Genomic DNA, 14,004 nt, shown 5'->3' with positions numbered 1-14,004 from the left:
TCCGTTTCCTGTGTGACAGACAGAACACTCACCACACTCTTCTTTGGGTTCGTCAGATGAGTCTCCACAGTCATCCTCCCCGTCACACTTCCACCGGGCCGGGATGCAGCGACCAGAGTCCTTACAGCGAAACTCATCAACACCACACGTCATCTGGGCTGGAGGGGGAGGAGAGGAGGGGTGGGAGAGGGGTATAGGGGGAGAGGAGAGGGGAGGAGAGGAGGGGTGGGAGAGGGGGGGGAGGGGGAGAGGAGGGGGGAGGAGAGGAGGGGTGGGAGAGGGGAGGAGGGGGAGAGGGGAGGAGGGGGAGACAAGAGGGGAGAGGAGGGGAGGAGGGGGAGAGAAGGGGGAGGAGAGGAGGGGTGGGAGAGGGGGGAGGGGGAGAGGAGGGGGGAGGAGAGGAGGGGTGGGAGAGGGGAGGAGGGGGAGAGGAGGGGGAGAGAAGGGGGGACAGGAGGGGAGGAGGGGGAGAGAAGGGGGGAGGAGAGGAGGGGTGGGAGAGGGGAGGAGGGGGAGAGAAGGGGGGAGGAGAGGAAGAGGAGGTGGGATGGGGGGGTTAGGAGAGGGGACTGACTGAGGCTTATCACAGGCCAGATGACACATCTGATGAGGTCTGAAAGATCTAGTGCATCTGCAATTCATTATGTATGTTTTGTTTATTCCATGTGTAACTCTGTGTTGTTGTATATGTCGAATTACTATGCTTATTCTTGGCCAGGTCGCAGTTGCAACTGAGTACTTGTTCTCAACTAGCCTACCTGGTTAAATAAAGGTGTTTTCAACTAGCCTACCTGGTTAAATAAAGGTGTTCTCAACTAGCCTACCTGGTTAAATAAAGGTGTTCTCAACTAGCCTACCTGGTTAAATAAAGGTGTTCTCAACTAGCCTACCTGGTTAAATAATGGTGAAATAAATAAAAATAAATAAAAATAGTTTGTTATGTTAGCAGAAACAGGTATTCTACTGCAACATGGATATTGAACTTGATATTCATGTCTGTCATTATTCTAGAATAGTCCTCTGAAACAAAGGAGCGGTGTCTTACTGCAGTTTGCTGGTTCGTCCGATCCGTCCACACAGTCATTGTCACGGTCACACACCCAGACACGAGGGACACAGCGCTTGGTGATGGCACACTGGAACTGAGTGGGCGCACAGGTGACCTCGGCTAGAGGGAGCGAGAACAGACAGACGACTGTTACTGACTGGAGAGAGCAACCCATAACAACAGTATATTTCTTATTTAACATTCATCTATCCAGGTTAGTCTCACTGAAATACAATCTATTTTACATAGAGACCATGTGCAACACAGCAGTATCACCATACTAAATGTATAACATGCAATAAAGCATGCAGATGAGGAGATGTTGACTCACGGCAGTCCGTCTCGTCCTCGCCTTCTCCACAGTTGTCCTGTCCATTACAGCGGAAGATTCCCGGGATACAGCGGCTGGGGTGGGAGCACTTGAACTGACTGGGCAGACACACGTGGATATCTGTTGAACAATCACACATAGACAGACACAAGACGTGTCAGAAAGACGACAGAGGATGACAGACAGACAAGACGTGTCAGAGAGACGACAGAGGATGACAGACACAAGACGTGTCAGAAATACGACAGAGGATGACAGACAGACAAGACGTGTCAGAGAGACGACAGAGGATGACAGACACAAGACGTGTCAGAAATACGACAGAGGATGACAGACAGACAAGACGTGTCAGAGAGACGACAGAGGATGACAGACACAAGACGTGTCAGAAATACGACAGAGGATGACAGACACAAGACGTGTCAGAGAGACGACAGAGGATGACAGACACAAGACGTGTCAGAAATACGACAGAGGATGACAGACAGACAAGACGTGTCAGAGAGACGACAGAGGATGACAGACACAAGACGTGTCAGAAATACGACAGAGGATGACAGACAGGCAAGACGTGTCAGAGAGACGACAGAGGATGACAGACACAAGACGTGTCAGAAATACGACAGAGGATGACAGACAGACAAGACGTGTCAGAGAGACGACAGAGGATGACAGACACAAGACGTGTCAGAAATACGACAGAGGATGACAGACACAAGACGTGTCAGAGAGACGACAGAGGATGACAGACACAAGGCGTGTCAGAGATACGACAGAGGATGACAGACAAGACGAGTCAGAGAGACGACAGATGAGACACAAGACGTGTCAGAGTGACTACAGAGGATGACAGACAGACAAGACGTGTCAGAGAGACGGCAGAGGATGACAGACACAAGACGTGTCAGAAATACGACAGAGGATGACAGACAGACAAGACGTGTCAGAGAGACAACAAAGGATGACAGACAAGACGTGTCAGAGAGACGACAGAGGATGACAGACACAAGACGTGTCAGAGAGACGACAGAGGATGACAGACACAAGACGTGTCAGAAATACGACAGAGGATGACAGACACAAGACGTGTCAGAGAGACGACAGAGGATGACAGACACAAGACGTGTCAGAGAGACGACAGAGGATGACAGACACAAGACGTGGCAGAGAGACGACAGAGGATGACAGACACAAGACGTGTCAGAGAGACGACAGAGGATGACAGACACAAGGCGTGTCAGAGAGATGACAGAGGAAGACAGACAAGGCGTGTCAGAGAGACGGAGAATGACAGACACAAGACGTGGCAGAGAGATGACAGACACAAGACGTGTCAGAAAGACGACAGAGGTTGACAGAAAAGACGTGTCAGAGAGACGACAGAGGATGACAGAAAAGACGTGTCAGAGAGACGACAGTAGATGACAGACACAAGACGTGTCAGAGAGACGACAGAGGTTGACAGACACAAGACGTGGCAGAGAGACGACAGAGGATGACAGACACAAGACGTGTCAGAGAGACGACAGAGGATGACAGACACAAGACGTGGCAGAGAGACGACAGAGGATGACAGACACAAGACGTGTCAGAGAGACGACAGAGGATGACAGACACAAGGCGTGTCAGAGAGATGACAGAGGATGACAGACACAAGACGTGTCAGAAAGACGACAGAGGATGACAGACACAAGACGTGTCAGAGAGACGACAGTAGATGACAGACACAAGACGTGTCAGAGAGACGACAGAGGTTGACAGACACAAGACGTGTCAGAGAGACGACAGAGGATGACAGACACAAGACGTGGCAGAGAGACGACAGAGGATGACAGACACAAGACGTGTCAGAGAGACGACAGAGGATGACAGACACAAGACGTGTCAGAGAGACGACAGAGAATGACAGACAAGACGTGTCAGAGAGACGACAGAGGATGACAGACACAAGACGTGTCAGAGAGACGACAGAGGATGACAGACACAAGACGTGTCAGAGAGATGACAGAGGATGACAGACAAGACGTGTCAGAGAGACGACAGAGGGCTGGTAAGAATAGATGTTAGGGGGTGAAGATATGAAAGACAAAGAACGAGGCAGAGAGAGACCGAGGCATAGAAAGAACGAGGCAGAGAGAGAACGAGGCATAGACAGAAGGCGGAGGAGAGAGAAGAGGGAGGAGAGGGGGAAAGAGAGAGTGTGTGGGTGAGAAAGAAATATATACAGAGTGAGAGAGAAAGAGAGAGACAGACAGACAGAGAGAGAGACAGACAGACAGAGAACATAAACGAGTATGTACCACAGTTGGCCTCGTCCGAATGATCCTGGCAGTCGTTGTCCCCATCACAGATGTAAGCTGGGTTGGTACAGATGCCTGTCCCACACTGGAACTGGCCTGGCCGGCATTTGAACGTCGCTACAGGGAACAACGGATGTCACAGACAGAGAGACAGTCAGAGGTTATTTCAAAGTCTGAAACAGGCCCATAGCAGTTTCACCAACCATCTTCCTCTCCTACCCTGTCGTCTCAGCCACCACAACCTCAGATCCCCGTAGAAACATCCATGAGACTTTGCATCCACATACTCCTCATTCACTCATCATCATTTACGTGGCACTGGCTTTGCCAAGGTCGTGGGTTCAATTCCCACAGGGACCACATACACATACTAGAAATGTATGCAGTCACTGTACTATACTGTAGTCACTTTGGATGAAAAAGTGGCTCACTCACGGCATTCTGCTGGCTCGTCCGAGTGATCCCCACAGTCGTCCTCCGTGTCACACTTCCACCAGAAGGGGATGCACTTGTCGTTCTTACACACAAACTGGACAAGGAGAGGAGAAGAGAGGAGAGAGGAGGAAAGAGGAGAGAGGAGATGAGGACAATGTTCACAGTCGCTGCTGTTTTTGTCTGTTCCTAAGGCTAGAACTGAGATTGGGAAACAAACTCTTTCACATAATGCCCCTTCATACACGTATGATCTTGATGAGAAGGGAGGAGGAGAGAGAAGGAGAGAGGAGAGAGGAGGGAGAAGGAGAGAGGAGAGGAGGGAGGAGGAGCAAGGAGGGAGGAGAAGAGAGGAGGAGAGAGGAAAAAATAGGAGGAGAGGAGAGAGGAGAAAGTAGGAGAGGAGGAGAGAGGAGGGGTAGGAGAGAGAAGGAGAGGAGAGAGGAGGAGAAAGGACGAGAGGAGAGAGTAGGCGAGAGGAGGAGAGAGGAGGAGAGAGTAGGCGAGGAGGAGAAAGTGGGTGAGGAGGAGAGAGGAGGTAGGAGGAGAGAGGAGGGAGGAGAGAAGGAGAAAGGAGGGTAGGAAAGAGGAGGAGAGAGGTAGAGGAGGAGAGGGTAGAAAGGAGGAAAGAGGGAGGAGGAAAGTGGAGGAGCGAGGAGAGAGAAGGAGAGAGGAAGAGAGAGGAAGAGAGAGGAAGAGAGGAGGAGAAAGGTGGGAGGAGGAGAAAGGAGGAGAGAAGAAAAGAGGAGAGAGTATGAGAGAGGAGGAAAGAGGAGGAGAGAGGAGGAAAGAGGAGAGAGGAGGAAAGAGGAGAGAGGAGGAGAGAGGAGGGGAGAGGAAAGAGGAGGAGAGAGGAGGAAAGAGGAGAGAGGAGGAGAGAGGAGGGGAGAGGAGCAGAGAGGAGATGAGGACAACGTTCACAGTCACTGCTGTTTTGTCTGTTCCTAAGGCTAGAACTGAGATTGGGAAACAATCTTTTCACATAATGCCCCTTAATACACGTATGATCTTGATGAGAAGGGAGGAGGAGAGAGGAGGAGAGAAGGGGGGAGGAGAGAAGAGGGAGAAGGAGATGAGGAGGAGAGGAGGAGAGAAGATGAGAGAAGAGGAGAGGAGAGAGGAGGGAGGAGGAGGAGAGAGGAGCAAGAGGAGGCGAGAGGAAGAGAGAGGAGGAGAGGGGACGGAGGAGAGAGGGAGAGGAAAGGAGGGTATTAGAGAGGAGGAGAGAGGAGGGAGGAAGAGAGAGTAGAGAGGACAGAGAAGGAGAGAGGAGGGAGGAGAGAAGAGAGGAAATTAGAATAAAGGAGGAGAGGAGAACATAGAAGAAGAGGAGAGAGGAAGAGAGAAGGAGAGAAAAGGTGAGAGGAGGAGAGAGAGAAAGAGAGTGAACGCAAGCTGATGACACACTGTACAGTAGGTACTGTGGAGATAATTATGCTTAATTAACCAATCACAAAGCAGCCCCCATTCCACAAAAGGCTCTGCTGCCCCCTAGCTGTCTGGCCCCCCTATGGCCATATCATCACACAGTCCCTCACCTGGCTGGCAGTGCAGTTGGACATGCAGGTGCGTCCATCGTTGGCCAGGTAGAAGTTGGTGGGACAGGCACACTTGTAGCCCCCTCCAGGGCTCAGCAGACACAGGTTACTACAGCCACCGTTGTCTGTCTGGCACGGGTGGTTAAACACTGGAACCATAGCAGGGAGAGGGAGACTGTTTCAACTGGAACAACCACATTTGGTGTGCGTGCTTGAGTGTGGTTGTGTGTGAGTATGTGTAAGTGTGTATGTGTGTGTGTGTATGTGTGTTGTACATGCGTATCTCGTACCCTCAGGCTGGCGGTAAGGGTGGTAGATGTGGATGTCCATGGGCCTGTGGAGGGTAGTGATCAGGGTGGTCTTGTTGATACCCAGGGTCTTGTGACACCTGTTGATGGACTTGGTCTCCCAGTCAGTCCAGTAGATGTACTCCTCAAACAGAGTCATGGCGAAGATGTGGGGGACGTCCTGGGTAAGCACTGTGGACACAAACACACAGCCATACAGTACTGAGGCAATTAGTATCACATTACACTGGGTTTTACCTGGCCACCATGACCGTGACTTGACCAGGAAAACCTGGGTCCAAGACTTTTTCCTAGTCAGGTCATACGTAACTCTGGGGGCCATAATTACCTCACAATGTTGTCAGTCAAATAACCCATGGACACACAATGCCCAACGACCAACACAAAGAAAATGGATATGGAGCATTAGACATTCATGACAGCACCTCACAACTTTATATCTGGGTTATGTAACATCATTAATATATATGGGTTATGTAGCATCACTACCTTATCTCTGGGTTATGTTGCATCATTACTATCTCTGGTTTATGAAGCATCATTACTATCTCTGGGTTATGTAGCATCATTACTATCTCTGGGTTATGTAGCACCATTACTATCTATGGGTTATGTAGCACCACTACCTTATCTCTGGGTTATGTAGCATCACTACTATCTCTGGGTTATGTATCACCATTACTTTCTCTGGGTTATGTAGCATCATTACTATCTCTGGGCTATGTAGCACCATTGCCATCTCTGGGTTATGTAACACCATTACTATCTCTGGGTTATGTAGCATCATTACTATCTCTGGGCTATGTAGCATCACTACTATCTCTGGGTTATGTATCACCATTACTTTCTCTGGGTTATGTAGCATCATTACTATCTCTGGGCTATGTAGCACCATTACCATCTCTGGGTTATGTAACACCATTACTATCTCTGGGTTATGTAGCATCATTACTATCTCTGGGTTATGTAGCATCATTACTATCTCTGGGTTATGTAGCATCATTACTATCTCTGGGCTATGTAGCATCACTACTATCTCTGGGCTATGTAGCATCATTACTATCTCTGGGCTATGTAGCATCACTACTATCTCTGGATTATGTAGCACCACTACCTTATCTATGGGTTATGTAGCACCATTACTATCTCTGGGCTATGTAGCATCACTACTATCTCTGGGTTATGTAGCATCATTACTATCTCTGGGCTATGTAGCATCACTACTATCTCTGGGCTATGTAGCATCACTACTATCTCTGGGTTATGTAGCACCATTACTATCTCTGGGCTATGTAGCATCACTACTATCTCTGGGTTATGTATAGCACCACTACTTTATATCTGGGTTATGTAGCACCATTACTATCTCTGGGTTATGTAGCACTATATCTGGGTTATGTAGCATCACTACTATCTCTGGGTTATGTAGCACCATTACTATCTCTGGGTTATGTAGCACTATATCTGGGTTATGTAGCACCATTACTATCTCTGGGTTATGTAGCACCATTACTATCTCTGGGTTATGTAGCACTATATCTGGGTTATGTAGCATCACTACTATCTCTGGGTTATGTAGCATCACTACTATCTCTGGGTTATGTAGCATCACTACTATCTCTGGGTTATGTAGCACCACTACTATCTCTGGGTTATGTAGCACCACTACTTTATATCTGGGTTATGTAGCATCACTATTATCTCTGGGTATTGTAGCATCATTACTTTAGCTCTGGGATATGTAGCATCACTACTATCTCTGTGTTATGTAGTATCACTACTATCTCTGGGTTATGTAGCACCATTACTATCTCTGGGCTATGTAGCATCACTACTATCTCTGGGTTATGTAGCATCACTACTATCTCTGGGTTATGTAGCACCACTGCTATATCTGGGTTATGTAGCATCATTACTATCTCTGGGTTATGTAGCACCACTGCTATATCTGGGTTATGTAGCACCATTACTTTATATCTGGGTTATGTAGCATCATTACTATCTCTGGGTTATGTAGCACCACTGCTATATCTGGGTTATGTAGCACCATTACTTTATATCTGGGTTATGTAGCATCACTATTATCTCTGGGTTATGTAGCACCACTACTATCTCTGGGTTATGTAGCACCATTACTTTATATCTGGGTTATGTAGCATCACTTTTATCTCTGGGTTATGTAGCACCACTACTATCTCTGGGTTATGTAGCACCATTACTTTATATCTGGGTTATGTAGCATCACTACTATCTCTGGGTTATGTAGCACCACTACTATCTCTGGGTTATGTAGCACCACTACTTTATATCTGGGTTATGTAGCATCACTATTATCTCTGGGTATTGTAGCATCATTACTTTAGCTCTGGGATATGTAGCGTCACTACTATCTCTGGGTTATGTAGTATCACTACTATCTCTGGGTTATGTAGCACCATTACTATCTCTGGGTTATGTAGCAACACTATTATCTCTGGGTATTGTAGCATCATTACTTTTGCTCTGGGATATGTAGCGTCACTACTATCTCTGGGTTATGTAGTATCACTACTATCTCTGGGTTATGTAGCACCATTACTATCTCTGGGTTATGTAGCACCATTACTATCTCTGGGCTATGTAGGATCACTACTATCTCTGGGCTATGTAGCATCACTACTATCTCTGGGTTATGTAGCACCATTACTATCTCTGGGTTATGTAGCACCATTACTATCTCTGGGTTATGTAGCATCATTACTATCTGTGGGTTATTTAGCATGTTCTTAAATAAATCTACTTTGAAAGAAAAGTATACACCTCACACACATGGTTATGGGTTTAAAGAAGGAAGACACCTGTACCATGTCAGATATACAGTTGAAATGTATTACATTTAGAGTTTGCATTCCAGTACTACACTTTATATCACAGAAGACAACAAAACTGTTCGGCATAGTAACGGCAGATTTTTTGTGTGTTTTTTTAAATAATGTTGAAAAATATACATTCCACCCATGAGGCCACTAGAGGGCAATTTGGTCATCTGACTGCAAGAACGGTGTCCACCTACAAAACCAAAATATTTATTTGCTTCAGGCAATGGGAACCATGGTCAGTCAGGTCAGGACAAGGCCCACAGAACACACATACAGAACACACACAGAACTTTGGATCCCAACTCTACTATGAAACCTCCATAAAGACAAAGACATGGGCGAGGAGATAAATCATCTGAAGGCATGCTTTGTGTGCAGCATGCTCTAGTATCAAACTGAGGTTTGTGAATGTGAGGAATTCAAATCAGGAACTTCCTCTGTATCCCTGCATTCTTCTGCATGGCTGATTGGCTGACAGTAATTATGTATTGTTCTAAGTTTGGTAACAAGGTTGGGAATATTCAGATGTCATCCATGTGAGATCCTCATCAGTAGTCTGACAGTCTTCTTTCTCTCTCTCTGTCCATTGGGCCTGTGTACTGTGGCAGGGCTATCCCCAGCACCACTGTGACCTGGTCTATGGCATCATGTCGTGTGTGTGCGTTTTACATAATTACATAACCTATTATGCGACAGCGGTTTGATGTTCCATGATGGCAATTGTAATATAGTAATCTCTCTGTCTATGACAATATACATTACCCGTGTGTCTGTTACTCCCGTCCAGGCTGGCGAACTCGATGTAGTCCTCTCTGGCGTCGGCCCAGTAGATGCGGTCATTGATTAAGTCCAGCGTGAGGCCGTTGGGCCAGGTGATCTTATCCTCTACAATCACACTTCTGTTGGAGCCGTCCATCCCGATCCGCCCTATATGCGGGTTGTCCCCCCAGTCTGACCAATACAGGTACCTGAGGAACAGGACAGGGGACAGCATCATATTACACCATTACATCAGCATCACATTATTACATCAGCATCCCATTATTACACCATAACATCAAGATCACATTATTACACCATTACATCAGGATCACATTATTACACCATTACATCAGCATCCCATTATTTCACCATTACATCAGCATCATATTATTACACCATTACATCAGCATCCCATTATTACACCATTACACCAGTGTCACATTATTACACCATTACATCAGTGTCACATTATTACACCATTACATCAGGATCACATTATTACACCATTACATCAGCATCATATTATTACACCATTACATCAGCATCCCATTATTACACCATGGCCAGCGAAGAGCCCGGATCTCAATCCCATTGAGCACGTCTGGGACCTGTTGGATCGGAGGGTGAGGGATAGGGCCATTCCCCCTAGAAATGTCTGGGAACTTGCAGATGCCTTTGTGGAAGAGTGGGGTAACATCTCACAGCAAGAACTAGCAAATCTGGTGCAGTCCATGAGGAGGAGATGCACTGCAGTACTTAATGCAGCTGGTGGCCACACCAGATACTGACTGTTGCTTTTGATTTTGACCACCCCTTTGTTCAGGGACACATTATTCAATTTCTGTTATTCACATGTCTGTGAACTTGTTCAGTTTGTCTCAGTTGTTGAATCTTGTTCATCCAAATATTTACACATGTTAAATAAACACAGTTGACAGTGAGAGGACATTTTTTTGTTGCTGAGTTTAGTTGTAGCCTAAATCTGGACATGTTGTCAGGAAGAATATCTGTCCTTAATATACCATTATATTTCATTATCATGTGACAAAGCTCCAGTCTCAGACCATGCAGGAGTTTCTAGTGCAGTTTCTAGTACAGTATTATATTCTGGGCTGTGCCTCTTACCCGTTGCGTACGTCCAAAGCCACAGCGCGTGGTTCCCTCAGGCCGGCGTTCACCAAGACCGACCGAAAGGTTCCGTTGAGCTTGGACACCTCGATGGTGTCCCGCCCCTTATCACACCAGTAAAGGTTCCCTCCCACCCAGTCTACAGCCAATCCATCTGGGTTACTGAGGGAGGTCCGGTGCAGCACCTGGACAAGAGCCAATCAGAGAGTCAGATACTGGCTAACTGACCAACCAGAGAGTCATAGACTGGCCAACTGTCCAATCACAGCCACAGGAAGGCCAACTGACCAATAAGAGAGAAATAAACTAGCCTACTGTCTAATGAGAATCACAGACTGGGGAAATGTCCAATCCGAAAGTTACTAACAGGTCAGTTGCCCAACCAGAGAGACACAAACAGGCCAACTGACCAATCAGAGTCACTAACAGATCAATGGTACAATCAGAGTCAAGGACTAGCCAGCTGTCCAGCTGTCCTTAGACTCAATGAGAGAGTCACAGACCGGACAACCGCCCTACTGACCTCTATGTTACTGCCGTTGATGTTCATGCGTCGTATCATGGAGCCCTGAGTGGTCACGTCTGTCCAGTAGAGCATCTGTTCTGCATAGTGGAAGTCCAGAGCCACTGCATTGTTCAGGCCCTGGTATCCACACACATACAGTTGAATTCGGGAAGTTTACATACACCTTAGCCAAAAACATTTAAACTCAGTTTCACAATTCCTGACATTTAATCCTAGTAAGAATTCCCTGTCTTTGGTCATTAAGGATCACCACTTTATTTTAAGAATGTGAAATGTCAGAATAAAAGTAGAGAGAATTATTTATTTCAGCTTTAATTTCTTTCATCACATTCCCAGTGGGTCAGAACTTTACATGCACTCAATTAGTATTTGGTAGCATTGCCTTTAAATTGTTTAACTTGGATCAAACGTTTCGGGTAGCCTTCCACAAGCTTCCCACAATAAGTTGGGTGAATTTTGGTCCATTCCTCCTGACAAAGCTGGTGTAACTGAGTCAGGTTTGTAGGCATCCTTGCTCTCACACACTTTTTCAGTTCTGCCCACAAATTGTCTATAGGATAGCGGTCAGGGTTTTGTGATGGCCACTCCAATACCTTGACTTTGTTGTCCTTAAGCCATTTTGCCACAACTTTGGAAGTATGCTTGGGGTCATTGTCCATTTGGAAGACCCAATCGCAACCAAGCTTTAACTTCCTGACTGATGTTTTCAGATGTTGCTTCAATATATCCACATAATTTTCCTGCTCTTCATGCCATCTGTTTTGTGAAGTGCACCAGTCCCTCCTGCAGCAAAACACCCCCACAACATGAGGCTTCCACCCCCGTGCTTCACGGTTGGGATGGTTTTTCTTCGGCTTGCAAGCATCCCCCTTTTTCCTCCAAACATAACAATGGTCATTATGGTCAAACAGTTCTATTTTGGTTTCATTAGACCAGAGGACATTTCTCAAAAAAGTATGATCTTTGTCCCCATGTGCAGTTGCAAACCGTAGTCTGTCTTTTTATGGTGGTTTTTGAGCAGTGGCTTCTTCCTTGCTGAGAGGTCTTTCAGGTTATGTTGATAAAGGACTTGTTTTACTGTGGATATAGATACTTTTGTGCCCGTTTCCTCCAGCATCCTCACAAGGTCCTTTGCTGTTGTTCTGGGATTGATTTGCACTTTTGTACACCTCCAATTGACTCAAATTATGTCAATTAGCCTATCAGAATCTTCTAAAGCCATGACATAATTTTCTGGAATTTTCCAAGCTGTTTAAAGGCACAGTCAACTTAGTATATGTAAACTTCTGACCCACTGGAATTGTGATACAGTGAATTATAAGTGAAATAATCTGTCTGTAAACAATTGTTGGGAAAATGACTTGTGTCATGCACAAAGTATATGTCCTAACCGACTTGCCAAAACTATAGTTAGTTAACAAGACATTTGTGGAGTGGTTGAAAACAAGTTTTAATGACTCAAACCTAAGTGTATGTTAACTTTTGAATTCAACTGTACATTTTTAATTGGTTATTTGGATCCACAAATTACATTACACATGCATTAATTTTGAACTCAAATTATATTTCATTTGCAAAGATCATGCTTTGGATGTATATAATGTCTGGGCACCTAGTCATGGAAACAACAATCATAGTCCCCTTCAGTTCACCAAGCATACACACTGGAATACACACACATGCACGCAAACACAAGACATACACATTCACACTCCAGGATACAGGATACATGATACAGGATACATGATGCATCAGGTATCACTATCACTGATTATGAATAATCATAAAAACTGACACATGGTTAACATTTAGCTCATTGTTTCCACACAGTGCTTGTTGTCCCACCTGTTTTATCAGGGTGTAGTTGGAACCATCCAGGCCCAGCTTCCTCAGGTAGTACCGATTAGCAAAGATCAGGAACGGCTCCTCATCTGTAGAGAGACAAACAGATTGGGGAAAGGGGCTCTGTTCATGGTTGAACTTGTCACAAAGAAAGACATACTTTTTTTTACCAGTTAAGTTGACTGAGAACACATACTCATTTATAGCAATGACCTGGCGACTAGTTACAAGGGAGAGGAGTGGGGATGAATGAGCCAATTGGAAGCTGGGGATGAATAGGTGGCCATAATGGTAGGAGGGTCAGGTTGGAAATTGAACCACTTACAGCTGGGCCATGTTCCTTGGGGCACACAATGGAAGACGTTTGAAAACATTTCGCAATGGAAAACAAAAATGAAAAGTTGTTACTGGACCTTAAGTCCAAGACGTCCCCGCTGTTGGTCTTACCAGAGGTGGACTTGCAGACAGTAGGATTGTCAGGTCGTAGCTGGAAGCCCTCCACACAGAGACAGTGGAAGGATCCGTGTGTATTGATACAGCGCTGGGTACAGGGGTAGGACGTGGTACACTCATCTATATCCACACACGTCTTCCCATCGCGCTTCAGCTGGAAGCCAGGGTGACACCTGCACTGTAGGGACCCACGGGGATACACAGACAACATGTCAATACAGTAGAACACTGTAGAGACACAGGGGACACACAGACAACATGTCAATACAGTAGAACACTGTAGAGACCCAGGGGACACACAGACAACATTTCAATACAGTAGAACACTGTAGAGACACAGGGGACACACAGACAACATGTCAATACAGTATAACACTGAAGAGACCCCAGGGACACACAGACAACATTTCAATACAGTAGAACACTGTAGAGACCCAAGGGACACACAGACAACATTTCAATACAGTAGAACACTGTA

General features: G+C 46.1%; 1 protein-coding gene across 3 annotated transcripts in view; it reads right to left on the bottom strand.

Moving 5' to 3' along the window:
• LOC110531237 (low-density lipoprotein receptor-related protein 1) overlaps window positions 1–14,004 on the bottom strand; it is a 214,679-nt gene that overhangs the window by 28,974 nt on the left and 171,701 nt on the right. For all 3 annotated transcript variants that reach the window (XM_036988705.1, XM_036988706.1, XM_036988707.1), the window contains exons 57-68: window positions 13,521–13,704; window positions 13,077–13,162; window positions 11,229–11,348; window positions 10,703–10,890; window positions 9,578–9,783; window positions 5,940–6,128; window positions 5,650–5,798; window positions 4,115–4,208; window positions 3,680–3,796; window positions 1,380–1,499; window positions 1,046–1,168; window positions 33–158 (exon numbers count right to left, since the gene is read on the bottom strand). In XM_036988705.1, the coding sequence (XP_036844600.1) occupies window positions 33–158; window positions 1,046–1,168; window positions 1,380–1,499; window positions 3,680–3,796; window positions 4,115–4,208; window positions 5,650–5,798; window positions 5,940–6,128; window positions 9,578–9,783; window positions 10,703–10,890; window positions 11,229–11,348; window positions 13,077–13,162; window positions 13,521–13,704 (1,702 nt within the window). The remainder of the gene's footprint in view (window positions 1–32; window positions 159–1,045; window positions 1,169–1,379; window positions 1,500–3,679; window positions 3,797–4,114; window positions 4,209–5,649; window positions 5,799–5,939; window positions 6,129–9,577; window positions 9,784–10,702; window positions 10,891–11,228; window positions 11,349–13,076; window positions 13,163–13,520; window positions 13,705–14,004) is intronic.

Source organism: Oncorhynchus mykiss, chromosome 9 (assembly GCF_013265735.2).
Source record: "Oncorhynchus mykiss isolate Arlee chromosome 9, USDA_OmykA_1.1, whole genome shotgun sequence".
Lineage (NCBI taxonomy): Eukaryota > Metazoa > Chordata > Actinopteri > Salmoniformes > Salmonidae > Oncorhynchus > Oncorhynchus mykiss.
This window is presented reverse-complemented; position numbering and strand designations above follow the sequence as displayed.